The 24,303-nt window shown below is 32.6% G+C and overlaps 2 protein-coding genes across 2 annotated transcripts in view; both read right to left on the bottom strand.

Annotated features, from left to right (window-relative positions):
* Positions 1-5,185: 5,185 nt before the first annotated feature.
* LOC139500474 (tropomyosin alpha-4 chain-like) lies at positions 5,186-24,303 on the bottom strand. Its single transcript, XM_071289212.1, has 6 exons — positions 24,218-24,303; positions 19,437-19,529; positions 8,454-8,561; positions 7,367-7,468; positions 6,737-6,858; positions 5,186-5,205 (listed from the first exon to the last, which is right to left on the bottom strand). Exons 1-6 carry the CDS (start codon positions 24,301-24,303, stop codon positions 5,186-5,188), a joined length of 531 nt encoding a protein of 176 aa, XP_071145313.1.
* Positions 14,923-24,303, bottom strand: part of LOC139500621 (E3 ubiquitin-protein ligase TRIM45-like) — a 32,594-nt gene continuing 23,213 nt past the window's right edge. The window contains exon 4 of the mRNA XM_071289371.1: positions 14,923-15,862. The gene's annotated coding sequence lies outside the window, so the exon portion shown is untranslated. The remainder of the gene's footprint in view (positions 15,863-24,303) is intronic.

The following is a 24,303-nucleotide window of genomic DNA, read 5'->3' as shown; positions in this document are numbered from 1 at the left end:
TTAGTTTTAAATTGAATATTTCTCCTTTTAGTTTTAGCTGAATATTTCTTGTTTCATTCTTAAATATAATGTTTCTTATTTCAAATATCCAAGGAGATTATAGATTTACTATTTTACAACTTAATCCGATGGCTGTCAAAAGTGTGAGAGATAATACATGTATCTTACACTCGAACTACAAAAGCAATTATCGCTATTTTATAAAGTTAAGCCGGAGGACAATGATCAGCTTATTATTACATAAGATTGGACAATAATGATAGATATATTTCACGAGAACCTTTTATAATGTTTTAATACCCTTATCTTGGACTTAATTTATCTGTTTTGTAAACTGTTGCTGGGGCAGTCTCCCCCTAGCTTTCGAACTGTAAACTTGTGTGAATAAATTTGTATATATTTTTATACGGTCTTGCGTTTAAAGCAGCCATAGTGTCGATTATAGACCTACAGACTTTAATGTAACCCGTGCCGAAGTTCACGAACTTATGCAGGAATTTCACGGGGTTATAATTGGGAAGGATTCCTCGATTACCGCAACCTTTGCAGCCAAGCGAGTGTTTTATTTCTGAACTAGTCCCAGTATACAAAAATCAAAAATGGAGTTACCGAAGTTGGATAAGTTTAACGCGTTCGAAACCGAAAATACAGATTGTGTTTTCTAGCTAGACAAACGGCAGTGATGGAGCGGTTTATACATCATGGACTTAGACCAGAGTATGTTGCTCCATATGCTTTGCTAGCAGACATTACCATTCAGACAGGATCGGAGCCAGAACCAGTCAAAATCAACAGTGCTATCAAGAAAAACCTAAACCACAAACCCAACCCAGAAGCGATGGTAAGTGTGGTACATGCTGTAATAGTTGTGAACATTTTGAGAATGCACATTTTTACGTTACCCCTGTTATATTTTGATGTACTTAACCATATCACTAGGCAGCAGAACCACCCTAAATAAAATACATCAGAAAAGAAAATTCAATTTTTATAATAGTAGTGCTAAGTTCCACAAGTCCCACATAATTCAATCAAAAACAGGTTTATGAATTCTAGAAATAGCCCCCCTAATCAGAATATTGTAAATTGTTTTGCAAATACAGTCTGTTCAAAAGCCGATTGTAAAATAAATGTAAGAATAGGTTCTATTTTTGGTTTTCATTTTCACATTTGGAATCTATCGTATTAAGAAAACTTCTAAGATTAGTTAACATCAACGTTGTTCTAAATATGTCTGAAGTATTTGCGAATAACAGTAAGAAAACTTCATTATTCTACTATGAATATTCACTTTTTTTTCTGAGATATTTGTCACTGACATTTGGAAAATAAGCAATAGATCGAGCTAAAGTCAGTGTATCCTTGTTGTATCATAGAACCTAGTGTTTTACACAAGTGAAGGTTGTAACTTTGAACAAAGATCACTGACTATAGTATACCAAATAACCACAATTATTGTTTAGTTGTCGTTATTATTTTGTATCATTTCACGCAACATACTATATTGGTAGTTGAATTTTACACGTATGAGCTTCCGTATGAATATATAGATTATCGGTGGTGTAACAAAATCATTTTATAATACAATTTTAATGCGAAACAAAAATGCAAGATGGACTCGTCATCTGTCTTGTGGTCTTGTTTCCGTTGGGTGTACAGGAGTGACGACCTGTATACTACATTTCAGAAAATGCCTTATTATGTTTGATCAAAACCTGCTTACAAGGTAGAAATATAACCACTGATAATCTGATAATCTGTTCAAATTCTTGATAGTATTTTCGAAAATCTTCCAGATAGTCTAGTGTAGTTTGTTAGAATCCTAAACGGGTCAATGATCATTATTGCCCCCCCCCCCCTTTTTTCTGCAATTCATTGAATACTCAGATACTTAGTCCTACTTTTATGATTATGATAAAAGCGACTTCTTTGTTGTTTATATATCTATACATATGATAGAGTCATATTTTTTTTTTCGATTTGTCAAGTGAAACTGAATATTTTTAGTATATTTGTGTTAATTCCCCCTACTCAAGAGTGTTTTAGTATATTTATGTCAGGAGTCCCCCTACTCAGAGTGTGTTAGTATACTTATGTCAGGAGTCCCCCTACTCAGAGTGTTTTAGTATATTTATGTCAGAGCAATGCAGTATATTTATGTAAGTACCCCTCCTCAGAATGTATGTATTTGTGTTAGTCCCCCTCCTCAGAGTATTACTATATTTATGTCAGTAGTCCCTCTCCTCAGAATATCTAATATATTTATGTTTTTCCCCCTCCGAATACCCCCTTTGTATATCTATTAAAAGGTCCAATATGTGCATTTTCTATATGTTCGTGATGTTTTCAGTATGTACACACTTTCAGCAACCAGAAAGAGGAATTACACAAAGACGAGTTACCCATGGACGAATCACCCAAAGACGATTTACCCAAAGACGAATTACCCATTGATGAAATAACATTACAAACCCAAATACGAAATGTAGCAATTTGTGCTCGGGACGAGCACTTCGGGGAAGTAGTGGAGAATATAACCGGAAGAAAAGTGACGTTGGGAACTTTTACCATAATTCGAAAAGTGCTTTTTTATGAACTCCCATTTTAGATTGAATATTGATATGAACTCTCGTTTAAGATTTGATATTTCTATCGTTTAAGATTTGATATTTCTATGAACTCTCGTTTTAGTTTTAAATTGAATATTTCTCCTTTTAGTTTTAGTTGAATATTTCTTGTTTCATTCTTAAATATAATGTTTCTTATTTCAAATATCCAAGGAGATTATAGATTTACTATTTTACAACTTAATCCGATGGCTGTCAAAAGTGTGAGAGATAATACATGTATCTTACACTCGAACTACAAAAGCAATTATCGCTATTTTATAAAGTTAAGCCTGAGGACAATGATCAGCTTATTATTACATAAGATTGGACAATAATGATAGATATATTTCATGAGAACCTTTTATAATGTTTTAATACCCTTATCTTGGACTTAATTTATATGTTTTGTAAACTGTTGCTGGGGCAGTCTCCCCCTAGCTTTCGAACTGTAAACTTGTGTGAATAAATTTGTATATATTTTTATACGGTCTTGCGTTTAAAGCAGCCATAGTGTCGATTATAGACCTACAGACTTTAATGTAACCCGTGCCGAAGTTCACGGAGTGATACCGGGAATTCACGGGGTTATACAACTACAATAAAAGGTAAGTTCTCATAAAAGACTTTGCTTTTGACAAATGACTTCATAAGCACGGTGTATATTCTGCAATTGAAATATAGAAGCTTATGTGTGCGAGTTCACCAAGACTTAAAAAAAAATACTTGTTTTACTTAAAAAAAAATATGTACTGTAATATTATCAGTTATTTTGAAACATTCATTCTTTGTCAAGATGGCGCCAAATATTGCTGTTAATCTTTGCTTTACACCGCTAGCGTGACTAGAATAAATTCGGTGCGTAATATCAACACGTTTCTCATTTTGTATATAGATAAGATTGGTAAAAAGTATTACGTTTGCAGCTAAAATTTTATGAAAACCTTTTAAAATATCTATTTCCACCTATGTTAACGAAGACACTAAGTTTTTATTACTCTTAACTTTCTATGGCAACGATCAAGTGACTGTGTGGTCTATTTTTAAAGTTGGTTGAGTTGATGTTTGGTAACCAATCGTGATCAATCGTATCGAATGTATGTATTTTTATTTCGTTGATTGAGTTGATATGTGTTAATCAATTGTTATCAATCGTATTGATAGTAACCTGACAACTCGTATAAATCGATGTTTTGAAATTTAATTGTCGTTGTATCAATCAATTGTCCAATACTCTACCTTAATGTCTCTTTGGAAAGAAGCGATATAAAAAATTAGAAACATGACTTTGACCTGATTTTCTTCTTTTTTGAACCAAGAACCTCAAATCAAAAGACCCTATGTCTATATGACTTATTATTTACGAGTTACACATACATATCACGTATATTAAATGCATAAGGAGAAATAACTCTCATATATAGTCTTCAGTTCCCGAGGGTAAGACGAAAAATTTGTAAAATGATATTGTCGTACTGTTTTTCGGTTGCGAAGAAGATGCGCACACACAAAAACCAGTGTTTTGGGAGATAACTTGTTTAAAATTATATGCAAAAAAATCTTAGCGACATGTTGTGAAACCACTATACGCCGCGAGAACAAAATGTGGCCGAAATAAAATGATAGTCAGAACAAATACTATAGGTCTTTCCACAGAAATATGAAAAGACCTACTAAGATCAATTATTCACGATTGGATGGTCTGCTATTTATTTTTAGAATTTGTGAAAGTTCAACCATGTATGTGCGCGCGCAAATAACTATAATTCGAAGTGATCCATTCGAAAGTCGCAGTGACATTTTATTTGCTATTGGAATTGGCTTACTGAAAATTATGCTGTGTCATTTAGTCAGGAAACAACAATTTGTTTAGGATATTTCCGGTGCATAAGCATGCTGAATTTCTTTTGTCATTGAAATAATGTTTATGTACTTTCAGCAGATGCTATTAATTTCAGAGTCTAGTCATATTCTATATACATTTTGTAAATATTAGGGCATCACATTTTGTTTGCCTTATTTGGAACGCTATTTGCATTGCAAACTCTCTATATACACAGAAGCGCGCAAATACTTTAGTCATCGGTAATGTTCCTATCGAAAACGTTATAATTCTTCGGTCCAATTGTAACAGAGTTGCGCCTTAATGACCCACATACTTTTATTTAATATTTATGGTTCCTATAAGTATAAGAGTTCTTGATATATCCCATAATTAGTAAAAACAAATCAAAGATCAATGTCAACTTACTACACATAACTTGCCTTTTTGACGTTGCCTTTGATCTTGTGACCTTGTCAAGGTCATTGCTCCACAAAGTCATTGTAAAAGAATCAATGGATAGTTTTTTTCTAATTTCCTAATTATGTCTTTTAAAAAACCGTCGGCGGGAGTTATGGCCGTTAAATAACGATAAAATCAATACATTTATATGTAACAAAGTTGATCCTTGTAGACCCAAACATTTTTCATCCTATAAATTTTCTCTATCTATTATAACCATTTCAGATACATATGGGAAACAAAGAAATGTCAAAATCTTAAATCCAGCCTTGAACTTTGACCTTGACCTATGTTTTCAAGTAATGGTCCAAGGATCTGAAATCAAAAGACACCAGGTCTTTACAATTTGTGGTTTATTTGGTTCAAACGCGACTCTCTCTATACATTGATTATTCAACTTTCAAACCCGTTATAAAACAGATTCTTCAAGATCAGTTTCTTCAAAAGTGGTCCAGTAATATTGATAACTCGTCTCGTGGCGAATATTATAAGTTATTTAAATCTCAGTTTGGTCTGGAAAATTATCTATTACGTCTTCCAGAGGATAAAAGAATCTGGATTTCAAAACTGAGAACATGTAACCTAAAAATTCCTATGGAAACTGGCAGATGGTACAACATCGCTAGAAAAGATCGCATATGTACCTTATGTAATGAATCATGTATTGGTGATGAATATCATTATTTATATGTATGTAATAATAGTTCTATTACTGAACTTCGGAAGAAATATATACCGAAATATTATACAACATACCCATCTGTACTGAAAATGCAAAATATGCTGTCATTGTGTCACTGTCAGTTATTGTATAATCTAGCTATATTTATTAAGAAACTATCTACCTTCATTTAGAAAGGTGCATGTATCTTACAAGTTTTATTATCTTTAGAAATTACACTTTTGTTAATAGTTACCTGTCTATTCTGTCATTTATTGTATTTTATTTGTAATTTGTCCTCATGTAACACATATTTTGTGTCTGAGTGTAAATAAAGAATTGAAAATCTAAGCAAACACACAATTGTTAACAATAGAAATAAGTCTTCAAATGTAATTGTAGAAATTATGCGTGCACGATTACAAATTGAACCTATTGTTTTAAAATCTTATGTTCATTAAGTAATGCATGTGCTATATATAAACAAGCTTTCATTTTTCATACACGTGTCGTAAATACACGAGCATGCGACAAGGAATTATACCTTCTCTTTTAAGTTTCCAGCCTCGAATATTAGCAATTTATTGCATTTGAATCAGATATTAAACTGATGGAGGAAATGGTACCGATTCAGTATTGGTACAGTAATGATTATTGTAGACAAAAGCTCATACCATAAAGATTAATTTTCAATTATATTGTGTCAGGCTAGCTTTTTTCGTTTTAATTCTACCACAACAATAATATGAAGTTTTTTTGTATTAACTATTCCTACTAGATTCAAATATTTTTTTAGACAGATTATGAATAAGCAGTAGTACTTTATTCCGAGTCCCATAGTGTATAATGTATAATCCTTTTTGATAAATTCAATTTTAAAACTACCTTTTGTTGACTTGTTTATGTTGTTATTTGCGTTTTCTAAATAACTAAATGGGAAATAATATTTAATTGATTCGTAAAGCTTACGTACACCTTATATTCATGGATGGAAAAACATGATGTCATACGCATCCCTTACTTTTAACTTTCATACACCGAATGCTTTAATTTATTCTCTTGTGATATTAGGACAATTGTGTTTCCCTTAAATCAATTATTCTAAAACAAAACACAAATATGACAAACGGTCATCAGGCTACTCGTTTTTTCGTTAATTCTATGTTTTTTTATTAACTTTATTACCTGTACACTTGTGTGCAGTATTTTTCTTTTCACCTTGTTTCCATTTGTTTTCCAGGTCTTCAATCTTATCTTCAAAATGTTTTGTCAGTTTGTTGGTAAGATCAGCTTTAGTATCAGCTTCACTGAAACATAGTTGGTTTAATTCGTATTTATACATTCCGCCATTGTGTTATTGTGCTATGGTAATTTCTGTATCATTGTATTTCATTTTTTGTGATTTACTGTGTCTTTAGACTGTCCATTTGCCAGTTTTCTTTTGTAATAAACCTTTGTTTTTATACAGATTAATTTTGTGACACAATGTTGATGTTGTTTCCTTATTTTAAACATTTAACCTATTAAGTCTTTTTGTATAATTCGTACATTGTTTTTAATATAATGAGATTATATGCGACTGTCATATAAATGAGATATTCAGCTAGCTACAAAATGAGGTTTAATCCACCGTTCTCTACATGATAAAATGCCAAAAACAAGCCGAAATTATGACATTTTTTTTTCATTAGTTTGGTGTGTCTTTGCTTTTTATTTTGCAATTTGAATTTTCCAGAAAATGTAGTATTTTTGCTGTTTTTTCTTTATACAAATATGATATTTGTGAATATATATTCATTATTAATAGTAATTTACTTTGACATTTTTTCTAACTCATCTTGTTTAACTTTAATGTTAGACTTTAATTTGTCATTTTCTTCCAGGTATGTATTCATTTTTTGCTCAGTTTCTTTTAATCTACAAAATAGTAAAGATATACAGATAGATATATTCAATATTATTCAAACAATAGTAACTCTGAGTGCAAAACCCAATATATATGATAAAAAAGTGGCAAATAGTATATGGTGTACAATGGTATTTTGCGATTGCGTTAATTGCATTAAATTTTATTTTGGGATGTAGCAGATGTGTGTATGGTTATGACAAAGAACATATCATACAAGTATTAATTTGAAGAATCATTCGGATAAGCATGATATAAAACATGTAAAAACAAATCATCATGATAGTATAATATTATAATTTGATCAAAAGTTCTATCGAGAGATGAAAAAGGAGCTGCAATTACTCATAAGAGAAAGTTTTTTCTTTCTTTTATTGAATAATTACAAATTGCGTGTTCTTTTTGGGATTTTCAAAGAGTAATCTAAAGGATATTTTATGTTTTATGTAATTGCAGTATCATGAAATCGTATGTCTTTAGCAAATAGTGCCCCAATATTTGATTATAAAAAAATACTTTTGGTCTGTATAAATTGTAAGCACATAGTGTGTATTACAGCCCTTGAATGGTTTCAACGTCCCAAAAAACGTGTATGGTGTAACGCTGTATGGTATATGGCGAGTGGTAGAAGGTGAATGGTGCTATGGTGTATGATGTAAGAGGAATGGTGTAATGGTTTAACGTGCGATCGGGAATAATGAATGATGTACGACATTTAAAACTATGCAAATATTGATAAGAACTGATCTTTAATTTTATACATTAATTTACAATATACGTTTTTTTAATGCAATGTATAAATACTTAATTTTGAGGTCGCATGCTTTATTTGAAATTAAATTGCATTATAGTGTTATTTGTAAGGTGTATGGTCATAGGTGTAACGAGTATGTTATAGCACAGGGTGTATTGTATAATGCTTTATGGTGAATGGTGTAATATAGTATGGTGTTAGTGGAAAGTTTACACCATACAAGAAATGTAACAACGACCTACTGTGAAAAGGCTTTCATTTCACTTTGTTTGTATTCAGTTGTGAGTTTTCTTTTTTCTTCCTGAAGTTCTGTTACCATTCTCTCCTTTTCTTTTAATCCTTGCAATAATCTATAATAAAAAGAAAGAAAAGAAGGTACAAACATATATTTAAACGTATTTATGTCAAAGAAAATTAACAAAAATATCGATTTTCAAGAAAAATTCAAAACGAAAAATCATAAAAATGGCAAAATCAACAGCACAAGCAAATGAAACGAATGGAAACAACTGTTATATTCCTAACTTGGTACATGCACTTCTTTATGTAGAAAATGGAGAATTGAACCTGCTTAAGGAATGCTTTACAAGACATAATGAACTTGAGAATAAAACCATTGCGTTTGTTGAAGATGGTATCAGTACTTCAGTAGTCAGTACGTCGATACTAACATGATATTTAACAAACCTTTATAAACTTATATATCAATTTTTGAAATTATACGAAACTAAAATTTTAATACCCTCAAGCAAATATGACAATATTTCAGGTCCTTCCTGGTCTACATTTCTGCTCAACCTTTTCGATTATAATACATCCTTAGCTTTCAAATATTCTAATCTAGCGTTCCTGGTGAATGTAAATCCAGAAAAGGTTCACCAGACGAAAGAAATTAATAACTTGTTGTTTTCATTTTTACAGTACTGAGTCTGCAGGTAGACAATCAGTCCCCGAGTGAATAATCAGCTCAGTAGTCATTACTTCGGTACTAACATGATTCCTAACAAACCGTTCTAAAATCATTCGTTAATAAATTTTTAAATTTTGAGAAAAATAAGGTTTAACATTCTCAGGCAAACTGTTCCTCATTTTTTCGGTTCTTATTAATTCTTGGTATTCTAACTTGGGCGTTACTGATGAAGGTCAATCCAGAAAAGCGCTTTGAACGCAAGAAATTTATAACGTGTTTTTTTAGTTTTTTACAACACTATTCGATACCTCTGCTGGTGGTTCATCATTAAGACTGTCTTATGTAAGATGATGATGTAGTAATTTTTTCAGAAACAAAGGAAGGCTTGCAAAAGAGAATAAATATGTTACATTAATATTGTTTAGAATGGTGTTTTGATGGTAAATGTAATTTAAAAAAGACAAAAAGGATGATTTTTAACAAGCCAGAAAAACTTTTAAAATGCTGTTTATATTTTGTAGGTAAAGAGATTGAAAGTGCAAAATTATATAGATATCTTGGAATCACATTTACATATAGTGGTATATTCAAGCAATGTAAATATGAATTATACAAAAAATCTTCAAAAGCATGTTTTAAGCTACAGAGATGCTTGTCATCATTTAACCCTAGTATTGCCACGTTTGTAAACCCATACTATTATGTGGCAGTGAAATATGGGGGATGTTTAGAACTGATTCAGTTGCATGTAAAAAAGATAAATGATTATATATTAGAAAAAAGTTTTTGGTCAGGATTCTTCTAAAAAGGCTTATAACAAATTTATGAAATATATTCTCGTGCATCTTTTTTCTGTTCAGTTAGAAATTAGTTTTAACAGCTGGTTTTAAATGTATCTAAAATATCTATTGCTTTAGTTTTAGTTAATATTATTTAGTAAATTATACCAGGTTATAAGACCAGAATATTGAAATGTTCTTTTACAAAAATCAGAATTAGGTCTTGGTACATGAAGAAGTCCTGATTAATAATTATAAAGATCAGTACAAGCAGTAAAGGACAAGGTATGATAAGGGGCATTTTTTGCCCCCTCTTGAAATGACTTCATATTCAATCCACCATTAGTCGTTGCATAGTGACTTTAAAAAATATTGAACATTTTTTTTGTTTTTGTGATTATTTGGTTGCCTACATGTAGCAACGGGGTTTATAAAACGAACTATTATATCTAACGTTATTGCAATTGCCCTAGGAAAAGACTTCTGAATCTATAAAAATTAATAGTTATGTGTTACCAAACACTTGAATATTTATTTTTGTTGAGTCTATCATTTTAAAAAGTTTTTAATAGCAATCTAGCAACCACAATGTGGCCTATTGACCACTCAAAAGAACTTTTTTATCCAATGTTATCCATATAAAAATTGAAAAATTAAAATTAAAATATTTTCATACAACTCATATAATTTCCTTATTTTTTTCTTCGCCCAAAGATTAAATAATTTAACTTAAAAAAATGAAGAATGTGTGCATAGGGTCTCAATTGATACCACACTAACATATGAATTTAAAGAGAGACATATCTCATGAACTTTAAAAGTGACGCTACAAAAACTTGAACTTTAACTGAGTTTTGTGGCAATAATCATTATATATGCATTTCATAACATATAATTGAGACAAACTTAAATCAGAGATTGGAAACAAAACAATCAGCAATTTTTCCATATGTAAAGGACCATAACCCTAGAACAGAAAAAAGAAATCACCAAAATTCATATTTGGTCAGTGTTTTGTGGTAATAAGCATTGTTTATAAGTTTTCTAACATTAGGTTGAAGCAAACTAAAGTTATAGAACGGAAACGAAAAATTCAGCAAATTTGCTTTTAAGCTCCAGTCCCACTAGACCTCGATCGCACCACGCTCACCGCGATCTAAATCAAATTCCGATCGTGGTGAGGTCACGGTATGAGCGGCATGAAAATGTAAATTTTCGTTGCTTTCACGATGCTACTACGTCCTCATTACGCTTCTACAACGATCCCGCTACGATTATAACACGTTCTCACCGCGCTTATTCTGCGACCTTACTACGCTTATCAAGACCTTTCTACGCTCATCACGTTCTCACTACGACCATACCACGAGATATCCGATTGCAACACGATCTTACCACGCTTCTACTGCGATTATAGCACGTTCTTACCACGATTACACTACGTTCAAACCGCGATCTTACTACACAGTGTTATTTCTGATTGATACGTAGATTTCTCGAAAAAAATACAGTCATGCCACCATAATCTACTAGAACACGTGGTCGTGGTGTTAGGGTTGATGTAGAGGCAAATGGAGCTCTGATAGTAACGAATCTTGATCAAGTAGAGATGTCGGACCAACCAATCCGACCTAAATTACAACCTATTTCTGGTCCATAAAGCTTAAATGACGATATTTTAGTGCACGATAGCAGATATGAAACAGATGTGTCAATAGATATAGGAAGTTGTGGTATGAGTGCCAATGAGACAACTCTTAATCCAAGTAACTATTTTTAAAAGTAACAATTATATAGGCCAAGATATGGCCTTCAACACGGAGCCTTCGCTTACACCGAACATGAAGGTATAAAAGGCCCCCAAAATTACTAGTGTAAAACCATTCAAACGGGAAAACCAACGGTCTAATCTATATGAAAACAAGAAGCATGGTTGAGCCGTTAGAGAAAATGGACAAGAAGTCCCAGTTACATACAGACAAACAAAACCTGGAGAGAATTAATATATTTTATGGGAAAATGACAATGAGAATAATGGTCGTAAAATGAACGTAGTCAGGTCGTAAGAAGAGCGTGATGAGGACGGCAAGGGCGTACTAGAATCGTACTATGGTCGTGAACAGCGTGGTATAGTCGTAGTGGAAGCGTAGTTTGGTTGCGGTGAGAACGTCGCAATGAGATCGTAGCGCAGTTTCTCCGAATAAAATCACGCTTTCGCTACGCTCTCACTACGATGGTACAGCGACCTTGCGATCTTACTACGATCTTAGCGCGCTCTCACTACGCTTCTACTACGACCTGATTTTGCCACGACCACACCACGATTGTTTTGAACATGTTCAAAGTTTGCCAAGCTCATCACGATCATGAAGACCTCACCACGACTATGATACGACCTTACTGCGATCTACACGATTGTACCACGATCATAAAAATATGTATTTTTTCACAGATCGTAGTGCGATCGTGACCTAGTGGGACTGGGGTATTAGTAAAGAAGCATAACTCTTGAACTGGAAAATTGGCGCCATCAAAATTCAAACTCTATTTATGTTTTGTGGTAATGCGCAGTGTGTATAAGTTTTATATCATTTGGTAGAGACAAACTAAAGTTGGAAAACGGAAACAAAAAAATCAACATTTTTTTCCTTTTGTTAAGGAGCATAACTCTAGCATGTCTGTATGGTAAAAGTGACCAAAATCGAACTTGACCTGTTTTGTGGTAGTAAGCATTGTCAGTGGCGGATTCAGGGGGAGGATTCTTGGGTTGGAACCCCCCTCTTTTTTGGCTGATCAATGCATTTGAATTGGGACATAGGGTTGGAACCCCCTCCCCCCTTTATCCTGGGTTGGGAACCCCCCTTTTAAAATGGCTGGATCCGCCCCTGCATTGTGTATAAGTTTCTTAACATTTGGTTGAGGCAAACTAAAATTAGAGATCGGAAACCAATTCTGGAACGTACAGACGGATAGACGGACAGGGGTATAACTTAATGCTCGCTCCGCTACAGTGGGGGCATAAAAATTAGAAAAGGATGCATTAGAATTATTGATGGGTAAACTTGTCTCAGCTGACTTTAAAAAATTACATAAACGTCCATTTTTTAAAACCTCTTAGTTGTAAAATAAATGTTATGCAGTAAAAAGAAGTACCATTCATATTATTTCGAACATTGAGGAAACTTGTGCATACTGTACAGTGTGGTTGTTAAATTGATTTACATATTGATATTTTTTAACTGGGGCTGAGAGGATAGGGGGCGATGACTTTGGGTTCTTTTACAGTTTTATTTTTAATCTAAGACAAAAGATGAATATATCATAAAACAAGAATGTGTCCTCAGTACACGAATGCCCCACTCGCACTATCATTTTCTATGTTCAGTGGACCGTGAAATTGGGGTAAAATCTCTAATTTGGCATTAAAATTAGAAAGATCATATCATAGGGAACAAGTGTACCAAGTTTGAAGTCGATTGGACTTCAACTTCATCAAAAACTACCTCGACCAAAAACTTTAACCTGAAGCGGGACAGACGGACGAACGAACGAACGGACGGACGGACGAACGAACAGACGGACGAACGAACGGACGCACAGACCAGAAAACATAATGCCCCTCTACTATCGTAGGTGGGGCATAAAAATAGAATAATAACATATCAATATTTGGGCAATACGGACAATGATAGGAGTCTAGAGGTTTTAGTCATTTTGTTCAATGCATTTATTATAAATATATAAGAATATGTGGTATGGTTGACAATGGGACAAATCTCCACAAAAGACTAAAATGACACAGCAATTAATAACTATAGGTCACCGTAAGGCCTTCAACAATGAGCAAAGCCCATACCACATTTTCCAGTTATAAAAGGCCCCGAAATAACAATAGCCTAGTCAATCTAGCTCTAAAATCACTCAACCTCCAACTAATTGCAACACAAGTTTTTTTTAGTGTAAATTATAATATAGCCTTGTACTAACAACATACTAAAACTATACATTGATATGAATTGCGGAAAAGGTAATTTTGGGTGAAATATGTGGTTTTTAGAGAAAAAATGCTGAAAACTGGAAAAGAAGAAAAATTATTATTTATTGTTGCATTTTTAGACCTAAAGCTTGTGGAAGACAGTCAATCTTATCTTAATAGACTATAAAGTAGTCCATTAGCTATTATTATTCATATTGAAGTAATTTTGAGGTGAAATGAGTGATTTTTAGTGAAAAAAACGTCGAAAACTGGAAACACAGAAAATTTCAGTTGTTAATGGTTAATATTTTTGAAATTTGATCTACATAGAAAAAAGAACATACTATTTTATGTTTATTTTGTGAAGTCCTTAAGTTATCAGTATTAATATTTGGGTAATTTAGCTGAATATATGTTTTGAGACAGAAAAAAACAACAACTGGAAATGAAAAAAAATCTTGGTTATTGGTAGTTAAAACTTTCAAATTGGGATATAAATAGGAGATACTTTCTGATGCTTATCTTAAGAAGTCCTATAGAAATTAGTATTAAAAAAAATGTAATTCTTGTCTAAAATATGGTGTGTACAGAAAAATTGTGAAAATGGAAATAAAAAGCTCGGTTATTCATGGTTATTCATGGTTATTCACGGTCAAAACTTTTAACATAAGATCTTTATAGACTGACTTTATTATCTTATAATTATATGCATATGTATTCCTCTTGTTATCGATATCAATAATAATCAATTTGTTGTGTTAAACATTTTGTTTTACAAACTAATTACAAAATAAGAATGTCCAAAGTACATGGATGCCCCACCGCACTATCATTTTCTATGTCCAGTGGACCGTGAAATTGGGGTCAAAACTGTAATTTGGCATCAAAATTAGAAAGATCATATCACAGGGAGCTTGTGCACTAAGTTTCAAGTTGATTGGACTTCAACTTCAACATCAAAAGCTACCTGGACCAAAAACTTTCATAAAAGCAGGACAAACAGAAGAATGAATGAACGAACCCACAGACTGAAAAACATAGTACCCGTAAGTGAGAAGCATAACAAATGAAAATTTTAAAATCTTGGTTACTTCCAGCTTAATTTTTAAAAACGTAACATTGAGAATGGAAACAGAAAATGTGCCAAAGAGACAAAAAAAGGCCCCTTTTATCGGTCTCCAACATAGTACGTAAATCCGGCACACGAAGGTGGGCTTCAGCTGACCCCCTTTATTATTGTGTACAATAGTTCAGCGAAATGGAAACCACTCTTGAAACTTCAATACATACACATGAACCAAAATTATCAACAACAAAAACCATAAACGCAAGACAAACTTAGGCTAGGGGTTCCTGACTTGGGATAAGAGTAATAATGCGGCTGGGAGAAAAACATGTTGTGTGAGAACTCAACCCTCCCATAGTTTCTCTAGACAATGTAGAATAAATAAACACACAGTAGAGTTCAGTTTTAAGGAAGTGCATTTTGTGGAAGTTTGAAATTGTTATCCTATATAACTGTTATGTATTTATAGTAATTAAATATGTTGGTATACTTAACCAAAAATTATGATTGTGTTAAAAATAACCGTGAATCAGTTTGGTTACTGCCTAAATTGAATTTGTCATGTTAATTGTTGGAAGAGATATTTTTCTAGTGTCTTTGCATCGTCATTGATTGTAGTCTTTTTTTGTGAATTTTTTTCATCAGCTTCTTTTTCAACATTTGAATTGCATAAAGTCACAGTTAAACACAGACCAATTTTACTTAGCAAGCTTTATCAATATTCAGGTTTAATTTCAGATATGTAAGCTTTTTAATTTTTTGGAACATACACTAGTTCACTGAATCTGCATGAAATGTAGAAAAGGCAATTTCAAGAGAAGCTTTGTCAATATCATTATAATTTTACATCAAGAGCTTAAATTTAAAAGCAATTGTACCAAAGTTGTCAAATTTTAGATGTTAAAATTGAGATAAGCCGACTGTTGAATGAATTGATGTGATCACTTCCAGGAAGAAGTGTTAATAGTAACAGCGCATTGGTAGATCCAGGGGGGTCCGGGGGTTGGAACCCCCTTTTTTGACTGATCAATGCATTTGAATGGGGACATATAGTTGGAACCCCTCCCCCTTTTTGTCCTGGGTTGGGAACCCCCCTTTTTTAAATGGCTGAATCCGCCCCTGCAGCGCCTTTTGTGTGTACCCTGTAAACCTGTTTGGGGTGGTCTGAAACATTAATCAATTGATAATGACAAAGAACTAACATGGGTTGTCTGCGGTATGAAATATTATGGTCAAAGATATATATGTATATAAAGAAAAGCATTATCAAGTTCTTTCTTTAAGATATCTCGTTAAATTAATTTAAAAGGAAATAAGCTTAAGCATAAGAACAGTAAAAATGTTGTCGACTTATGGCCAAAGATAGTCCTGTCTAATCTGAAATTTTTGTTAGTTGTTTAGGTTGCTTTCTAATTGACTTTAAAAATCTAAAACCTCACTTTATTCATAATTATTCAGATATTTCTCATTTGAACGAAATTGAAAAAATATTCAAATAAAATACACCTAATGCCTAACAAACATAAATGTTTAGCTTTTAAGGTCCACTAAACTTTATCAGTGATCTCTTGGTATTATGTTTGAAACCATGATTTATTGTAAAATTTTACATGCTAAAAACATAAGATGTTGTATGATTGGCAATGACAAAAATGTCCACAAGAGATAATAATGATGAGTGTGCGGATGTTAACGACTAAAATAGCTCATCGTTAAAATATTAAACTATTAAGACAATGAATAGAAAAATAAATATGACAGACAGCAAACAAGAACAACCATGTACTCAAGGGCCACTTACTTGTACTTATATTCATAGTGTGCAGGGATAAACATGTTCGAGCATGCACTCAGCCCTCTCATAGTAAGGAACAGTTGTGAAATAGAAAACAACATAAGTGCAAATAGTAAAACTCAGATGGAAAGGGCTCAACTCAAAAAAGTCAGCACAGAGTATATACTAAACCAATTAAAAAAATTACACTGAGTTATAATAGCTAGTTCAAAGCTAATTACAGTTGATGAATAAATACTCTTGGCACCGACTAAAATATAAATCTGTACACATCCGATTAGAAACCAGTGAAAAGTGGGTTCAGTGTTATTATTATATATTATATTGATGTTTTGGGAGGCGACCTTCCTGGTATGGAACTTGCACCCTTGTGGGTTAAGTGCTACAACCAAAGCTCTATTTATATGGTGTGCAAGTATTGAGATCGTCGCTAATTACATGAGTAGTTTATTATTTGCTTCAGGAGCCTGGAATTTTCATTCTAACATACAACCTTTTTTTTCTGAAAAACATTGTTCAATTCTAAATCTTAACATGTTTTTTCAAGAAGAAAAGAAAAAACATGTTTTCTTTCAAAACATGCGAAAGTTCTGGTAAAAAAATAAATTGAAAAGTTTGAATTTCCAAATTTAGTCTTGCAAAAAAATTTAATTTTAAATGGCCAAAGACATGTGTTTCGAGAACACCTCCCCCAAGTAAAATAAACTGAAACACAGGGGTAGATTTCTTCCAAAAACCTAGTAAGATTGTGAATATGTTGGTTAATCTAACTCAAAATAGTCTTCTGTTATAGGTTACATACCATCACTATTGTGGAGAATTAGATCTTCGAATTGTAAAATAGGAGAACACAATCTTGGTCTATATCTTTATTTAAATATACAAATTTTGAGAAAGGAAAATGATGCATTTGTAATATTATTCTTTTGAATTGAGATAATTATGCATAGTATTGTATTACTTGAACTGTTTTAAAAAAATACAGATCTTTTTTTGTATAATTTTTTTTTTTCAATTTTGGCAAATAAGGGGAAGTTACTCATATTACCTTACTTTTACTACAACATATTTTCGTGAATTAAACCACTTTCCGCAAAATATATTTTTGTATAGTTTTAGTATGTTGTTTATAGATAGTAACAGACTTGTTTTTCAGAGAAAAACCTTGTGTTGCAATTAGTTGCAGGTTGTTCACTAAATTGACTAGACTACAATGTAAAACGATTCAAGCGAGATAACCAACGATCTAATTTTGTACAAAAAAAATAACCAAAACCAAATGTGTAACACATAAGCAAACGATAACCACTAAATAATCAGGCTCCCTAATTGGGACAGGCACATACGTAGAGAATGTAGCCTAAATCTCTCCTAACCTTGGACAGTGGTGTAACAGTAAAACATAAAAACAAACTATAAAAATCAGTTGAAAAAGGCGTAACTCATCAGTTCAATAAAAATAGAAATACTACAAATAGGTGGACGTGGCCGTGTACTTGCACATTCGAAAAACAAAAAGACACTGAACCTTTTTGCATTCTCTGAGAGAAGTATTATTAAAAAAACCATTTTACAGACTGGTCATCACATTTGTATAATTTGGGTTTTGAGCCTCTGTCGTCGTCTCTGTCTGTCTTCATTCGTCGTCGTCATCGTCGTTTAATATTTGGAAAGTCTTCTACAGAACCACTCAAATAATAGTATAAAGGTTCGTTGTGAGGTGATGACCAAGTGTTTGTTGCTGATCCTTTATCCAAGCGGGTTGGGGGCTTCGTTAAACATAGGACTCTTTGGACAATACATAAAAATAACTTATTTTAGAGAACCACTGCAACCAAACATGACATGAATGTGCCTTATGAGGTGCTACCAAGTGTTGTTACTTTACGGCTGATCCATCATTCAAGATGGTCCTCTGCAGGGAACTTCTTGTAACATTGAACCCTAAGGACAATACATACAAATGTCTTATTTAAGAGATCCACTGAATGGAAGGAAACCAAACATGGCACGAATGTTCTGTATGAAGTGTTTACCAAGTGGTATTACTTTAGAGCCGATTCATCATCTAAGATGGCCACCAAAGGGGAACTTAGTTTAAAAAAGGACCCTTTGAACAATACATACAAATAACTTATTTTAGAGAACCACTAAATGGTATGAATCAAATCATTGCATAAATGATTGTTATGAGGTGCTTACCAAGTGTTGTTACTATAGAGCTGATCCATCATACAAGATGATACTCAGCAGTGTACTTCTTGTCACATTGAACACTATTGAAAATGCATACAAATGTCTTCTTTACGAGATCCACTGAATGGAATGAAACCAAACATAATACGAATGTTCTGTTTGAGGTGCTTACCAAGAGTATTACTTTAGATCCGATTCATCATCTAAGTTGGCCGCCAAAGGGGACTTAGTTTAACATGGGACCTTATGTGCAATACATAAACATGTTTTCTTTTTGAGACCCACTAAATGGATTATAACCAAACATAACACGAATGTTCTGTATGAGGAGCTGACCAAATGTTGTAACTTTGTAGCAAATTCATCAACCAGGATGGCCGCCAGGAGGGGACATCTTTTAACATATGACCTTATGCCGATATGTACTATTGATTCCTTAATATATTATATCATTTATTAAGTAAGACCACTTACATAATTGACCACAAGTTACACTGGCTTACTTTGATATTTGTTCTTGTTTTTCTTTGAGTTGGTCTTTAAGTGCATCCATGCCTTCTGTGAGTCTGACAACTGTCTTATCCTGCTCTTTCAGACTGAATATAAACAAATTTGTTAATTAGTAAATTTACAGTAAGTCGTTTCAGAGCTAATCTAGAAACGTTGTATATTGATAAACTTAATCAAAATATATATATAACTAATTTGAAATTAATACGAGTACTCTTGTAGGTCTTAAATCAAAACTAATATATCATAAGGGGGGTATATTGACGAAAAGGTCACCTTACGCTTCTGTTTTATGTTTTGCAGACCACTGTTTGTCTTTTTGTCGTGGTTCCTTTTTTATCATCCAAGTTCAAATTCCCATCTCAGTTCGTAAATTGAGAATTGCTGTAAACAAGCTTAAGGAAACTATGAAACTATTGTTATCTTAATGACCAATTGATGTCGCCGCATCGCAAGATTTACAGATGCCATCCTGATTTGCATGTCGGATGAATGAATAATTTCACTCAAACTAGACTGCATTTTTTCTCTTATGATATGGTATCAACTTTTTATGTTTTAAGTTCTTACAAACCTGCTCGTGCATTTTTCATTGTTATTCAACGCAAATTTATTTTCTAAGATACCTGGGACGATCTTATTTCACAAAGGATTTCTATTGTCTACTTATTGTACCTCGAACTTATTTACCCGATGTAGGTCTTTAAGTTGAAGTTCAATTCAATAAAAGTTAATCGGGCATGACTAATTAGATACGCCCTCTTAAAATCAGGGGTCCCGAAATAGGATTGGGAAAAACACCCAGCAAAATACCTTAATTTACCATTTCAAGAATTTGTTTGATTCAAAGTGCTTTTGGTTGCTTAAATATCTTCGATCAATAATCAGGCGGTATTTTGTGGAAATAAATAACCTGTTATGTTGGCTGCAATAGGAATTAATTTATAAAAAAGTCCATATCTCATTTACTTATAGTGGCCGTTATTGTTTGTAAATTCATGACGTTTTGTATATGACATTCGTCTATCGTGGAGAAAAAAAAGGAAGGGGGGGGGGCTTTATAACTTACGAGTTCGATCATTATTGTTCAAATCTATTCTATTACGGCATACGTTTTACCTCTAGCGAACGCTCTGCCTTATTGTAAAAAGTGCCACTCTAAATTTGTGAACATTTGCTTCAAATTGATCCACTTTGAATCTAGTCGTGAATATGCATGACATATTTGCTACTGGACACAAAGGAGAAATAAATTAATCAGCTTCATTTAGTGATTTATAATAATTTGTCCTCGGTGATTATTGTCTCAAACAGTTTTCCAATTTTTATATATTTCATTTTTTATTTACATTTGAATTTTTATGCGTAAATCTTAGCATTTCTTCCATCATTTTTCTCTTTGCATTTAATCTTTTTTTTTAATATTAAAAAAACGTTGTCGTAGTACACATCAGGGGTTACCTTGTATAATTTCCAGCAAAACTAACAGGGGAGGGACTACATCAGAAAAATAATCTTCATTTAGTGGCAATAACTTATATATGGAAGCATACAATGACGGCTCCCTCGTCTAGGTGACAACATTTGCTGTTTGAAGTTTATTTATATCTCAGACTGGTATAATAGTTGTCATAAAAGGGGAAAAAAGGATAAAAAATGTTGACAACAATTTATAAAAAAGATTCAACTTATTTTGAGCGTTTCATTTTTTTAATATTGTCTTGCTAATCGGTTTTGTTATATCCTTTTTTCATCTACTAATGTTCTAACAAAAGTCACAAAAATGTTGTTAAAATCAGCCATGCGACTTATAATTATTTAAAAAGATTAAGCTGACTTTTCTTGTTGTTTACACATTTCAATCATTCAACTCGTGTGTAGATCATCTTTTCCTCTAATGTTTTTTTTAAGGTTAAGATAGCTTGGAATTCTCACTGCACCAGGCATCTGATATACATTACTATTATATTTTGATTGGACAAAGCTGCGTATTTTTATAACCAATAAGCCAAACGAACGCACCCATTTAGCAAGGGTATACTGTGAAACGGGAGAGGTCTAGAGATGTAAATATTTCTATACCCAAGCAAACAATGGTTTTGAATAAAAGGAGATAAAGGTATACATTAATGCGACAGAAAAGACACAGATAAATAAAAATATTTAGAGTTAACATTCGGTCTTTTTTTTTTATATAGAACATTCCGTGTACAGAATAATAAGCTCAAAACCGACCCATGACTAAATAATAGTTATACGGAGTTAATTCAATATTTTCCGTCAAATATTATATATCCGAAAAGGCACATTTGATTTACTATAATTATTTACCGTGAAAGATAATAATCCCAACACTTCACTGTATAATAAAACGGTAAAATTAATAATGATAATGGATGACGACCAGCGGCGAATAAAATTAATATTCAGGACGATTACGTGAAATATAATAAGAGCATTAACCCCGTTTTTTACTAGACTGACAAGCTGAGTCTTTTTTTTATCGTGTAAGTTCACAAGATATTAGTTCGCAGGAAGAAAAGTCAACCGACCAGGACACATTTCCGACGCTGAGACGGCCAGTCTGTGCTCTTACTTTATGATGCCACGTGTTAAGCATTGAAATATAATACCAATTTAATTAACGTCTTTGTTTGACCCGTTCGGGATTTGAACAAATATAATGACCTCCCGCTCTCGAGGCGAACGCCCCCACACGAGACCAACCAGGTGATCGGTAGTGATCGGTAGTACAGAATATCATACCAAAAAATAAGGTACAATACACAGAATTCTCACAGTTACTAAAGCGAGCTAAAAGTATCTAACCTAAATTGGATGCGTGAAATAATATTGTAAACTACACGTAAACATGGATGATCGACTTCAGGGTAGATTTTATGAAACAAATTAAAAACTCTTGCACCTATTGTACGACCTACCTATTGTATTTAAAATTTATGTGTTATAGTCATTAACAGGCATGAAATATTTGCTACTGGACGTAAAGCAAACAACAATCAATCAATTTGATTAATATCTCTGTTACAGTACTAGTACTTGGCACACAAAGACAAGATCTTGTAAAACGCTATAATTCACAATTTTCATTTTCATTTTTATGTTGTTTTCTTTTCTTTTCTTTTTTTTTGGGGGGGAGGGGGGTCTCTTCAGTTTATCACATAAATGACTGCTTATTCAAAAGTTTTAGATATTTTTTTACTATTGTTCTTATCTAATGTTTGAATGCGATTTATAACATATGATTTTTTCTGTCAGGCAAGGATAAAACTAAGAAAGATAAGTTTTTTTCAGGCGTTTTTGCTTCATTTAGACACGAAAAGGGAATAACGGACGACTAAATTAAAGTGTTTGTTTTCATATAATATATTGAACTTGCGAATATATCTCACCCAACACGTTTTGATCAGGACAGCGAAACCTAGTTCAATACGGTTTTATTCATTGAAGTTTGCATGCATAGTTCTTATTTAAAAAAAAAACCACACACACACAAATAAAGCAAGACCTATTAATTGATTGGACACTAATTATTTTGCATTCGCATGTATCTTAATGTAGGAAAATTACCAAATCAGAAACAAAAGGAACATTTGCCGGATGAATATTGTGAAGGACCTTATGCATCTAGGACTGTCCGATTAAAAGTTCTTAAACAAGCTTTTAAAAAGCTAATTGTTGGAAGAGTTTACTTACTGTTTTCTAAGGTCTGATCTTAACGATTCTATATGTATTTCATGATTACTGACAGATCAAAAACATCAAGTATATATAGCATGAAGTTGTTGGGTATAATATTCATTGGTCAGTGAGGTAAATGAGGTCTGTACGGGGGTTTTGATTGCCGATTTTTAAATAAGAAATCGTTATTTTGAAAAGTTGGCTAACAAATATAAATTTACCCCCTAATTTTGTAAAACTATCATCTGGTGTTATTTAGATGCTAATTTTTTTTATCATAAATAAATAATTATATGATGTAATTCCATTAAATTGGTCCGTTTTCATTTCAATTTGGTAACTGTTAATTGTATATACCAGTCTGAGTACTGTTTAACTATCATATTAGTTAAACGTATTTAGACTCTTCCAGTTCAGGGGAATTAGGTTTCTGCAAGTGCTTTTTATGTACTTTTCATATATTTTTGACGGTTTGTAAGTCAGTAAAAGTTCAATGATTAATTTAATATTGACATTAAAAGACCTCCTCACAAAAAGGGCTGTTCAAATCCCCTCGCCCTTCGGGCTCGGGGATCTGTCCATCCCTTTTTGTTCGGAGGCCTTTTAATATCAATATTAACTTATCATTGAACTTTTACTATTACTAAAGACAAAGTTATAAAGAATTAAATAACTCCTTAATTTATCTTAATATTGTAAGGATAATGGGTAAATGGTTCTCATCACAAAAATGATTGATTTTATTTTGATAAACATATTGATATATTTTGTTACTTATTTTTAATATATCATATTGACAGTCGTTGAGTTACAGTGACATTTAGAGACCAGTTTGGTCAGTGTTCAAGCCTATGAAAGCCCTTGTTTAAATTCACATTCTGTATGAAAAACCTGACAGTTTGTTAGAAAACCCGGTCGTCTTCAATGTGGCCAATAGAAAAGTTTCAACGGGTTTTGGTATCACCACAAATACTTTACATACGCCCCTTTATATGTATGAAAAAAATGACACATCTTGTACACAGATATCTGATATACTCATTCAAGTCAATGAAAACACTTTATGACCTACTTTGTTAATTCATGTTGTTTTCTTTCTCTTATTTCTGTGTTCAGTTTGTCGTTCTTGTCCGCTAGTTCGGTAACTTTCCTCTTCAT

Source organism: Mytilus edulis, chromosome 13 (assembly GCF_963676685.1).
Source record: "Mytilus edulis chromosome 13, xbMytEdul2.2, whole genome shotgun sequence".
Taxonomy (NCBI): Eukaryota; Metazoa; Mollusca; class Bivalvia; order Mytilida; family Mytilidae; genus Mytilus; species Mytilus edulis.
This window is presented reverse-complemented; position numbering and strand designations above follow the sequence as displayed.

Excerpts from the sequence above, each read along its gene's own strand:
- LOC139500474 (XM_071289212.1), bottom strand. The coding sequence starts at position 24,303 with ATGAAGAGGAAAGTTACCGAACTAGCGGACAAGAACGACAAACTGAAC. Across the intron at positions 7,469-8,453 it reads GAAATGAAAGCCTTTTCACA|ATTAAAAGAAACTGAGCAAA; the intron begins GTAGGTCGTTGT and ends ACTATTTTGTAG. Across the intron at positions 6,859-7,366 it reads GAGTTAGAAAAAATGTCAAA|TGAAGCTGATACTAAAGCTG; the intron begins GTAAATTACTAT and ends ACTATGTTTCAG.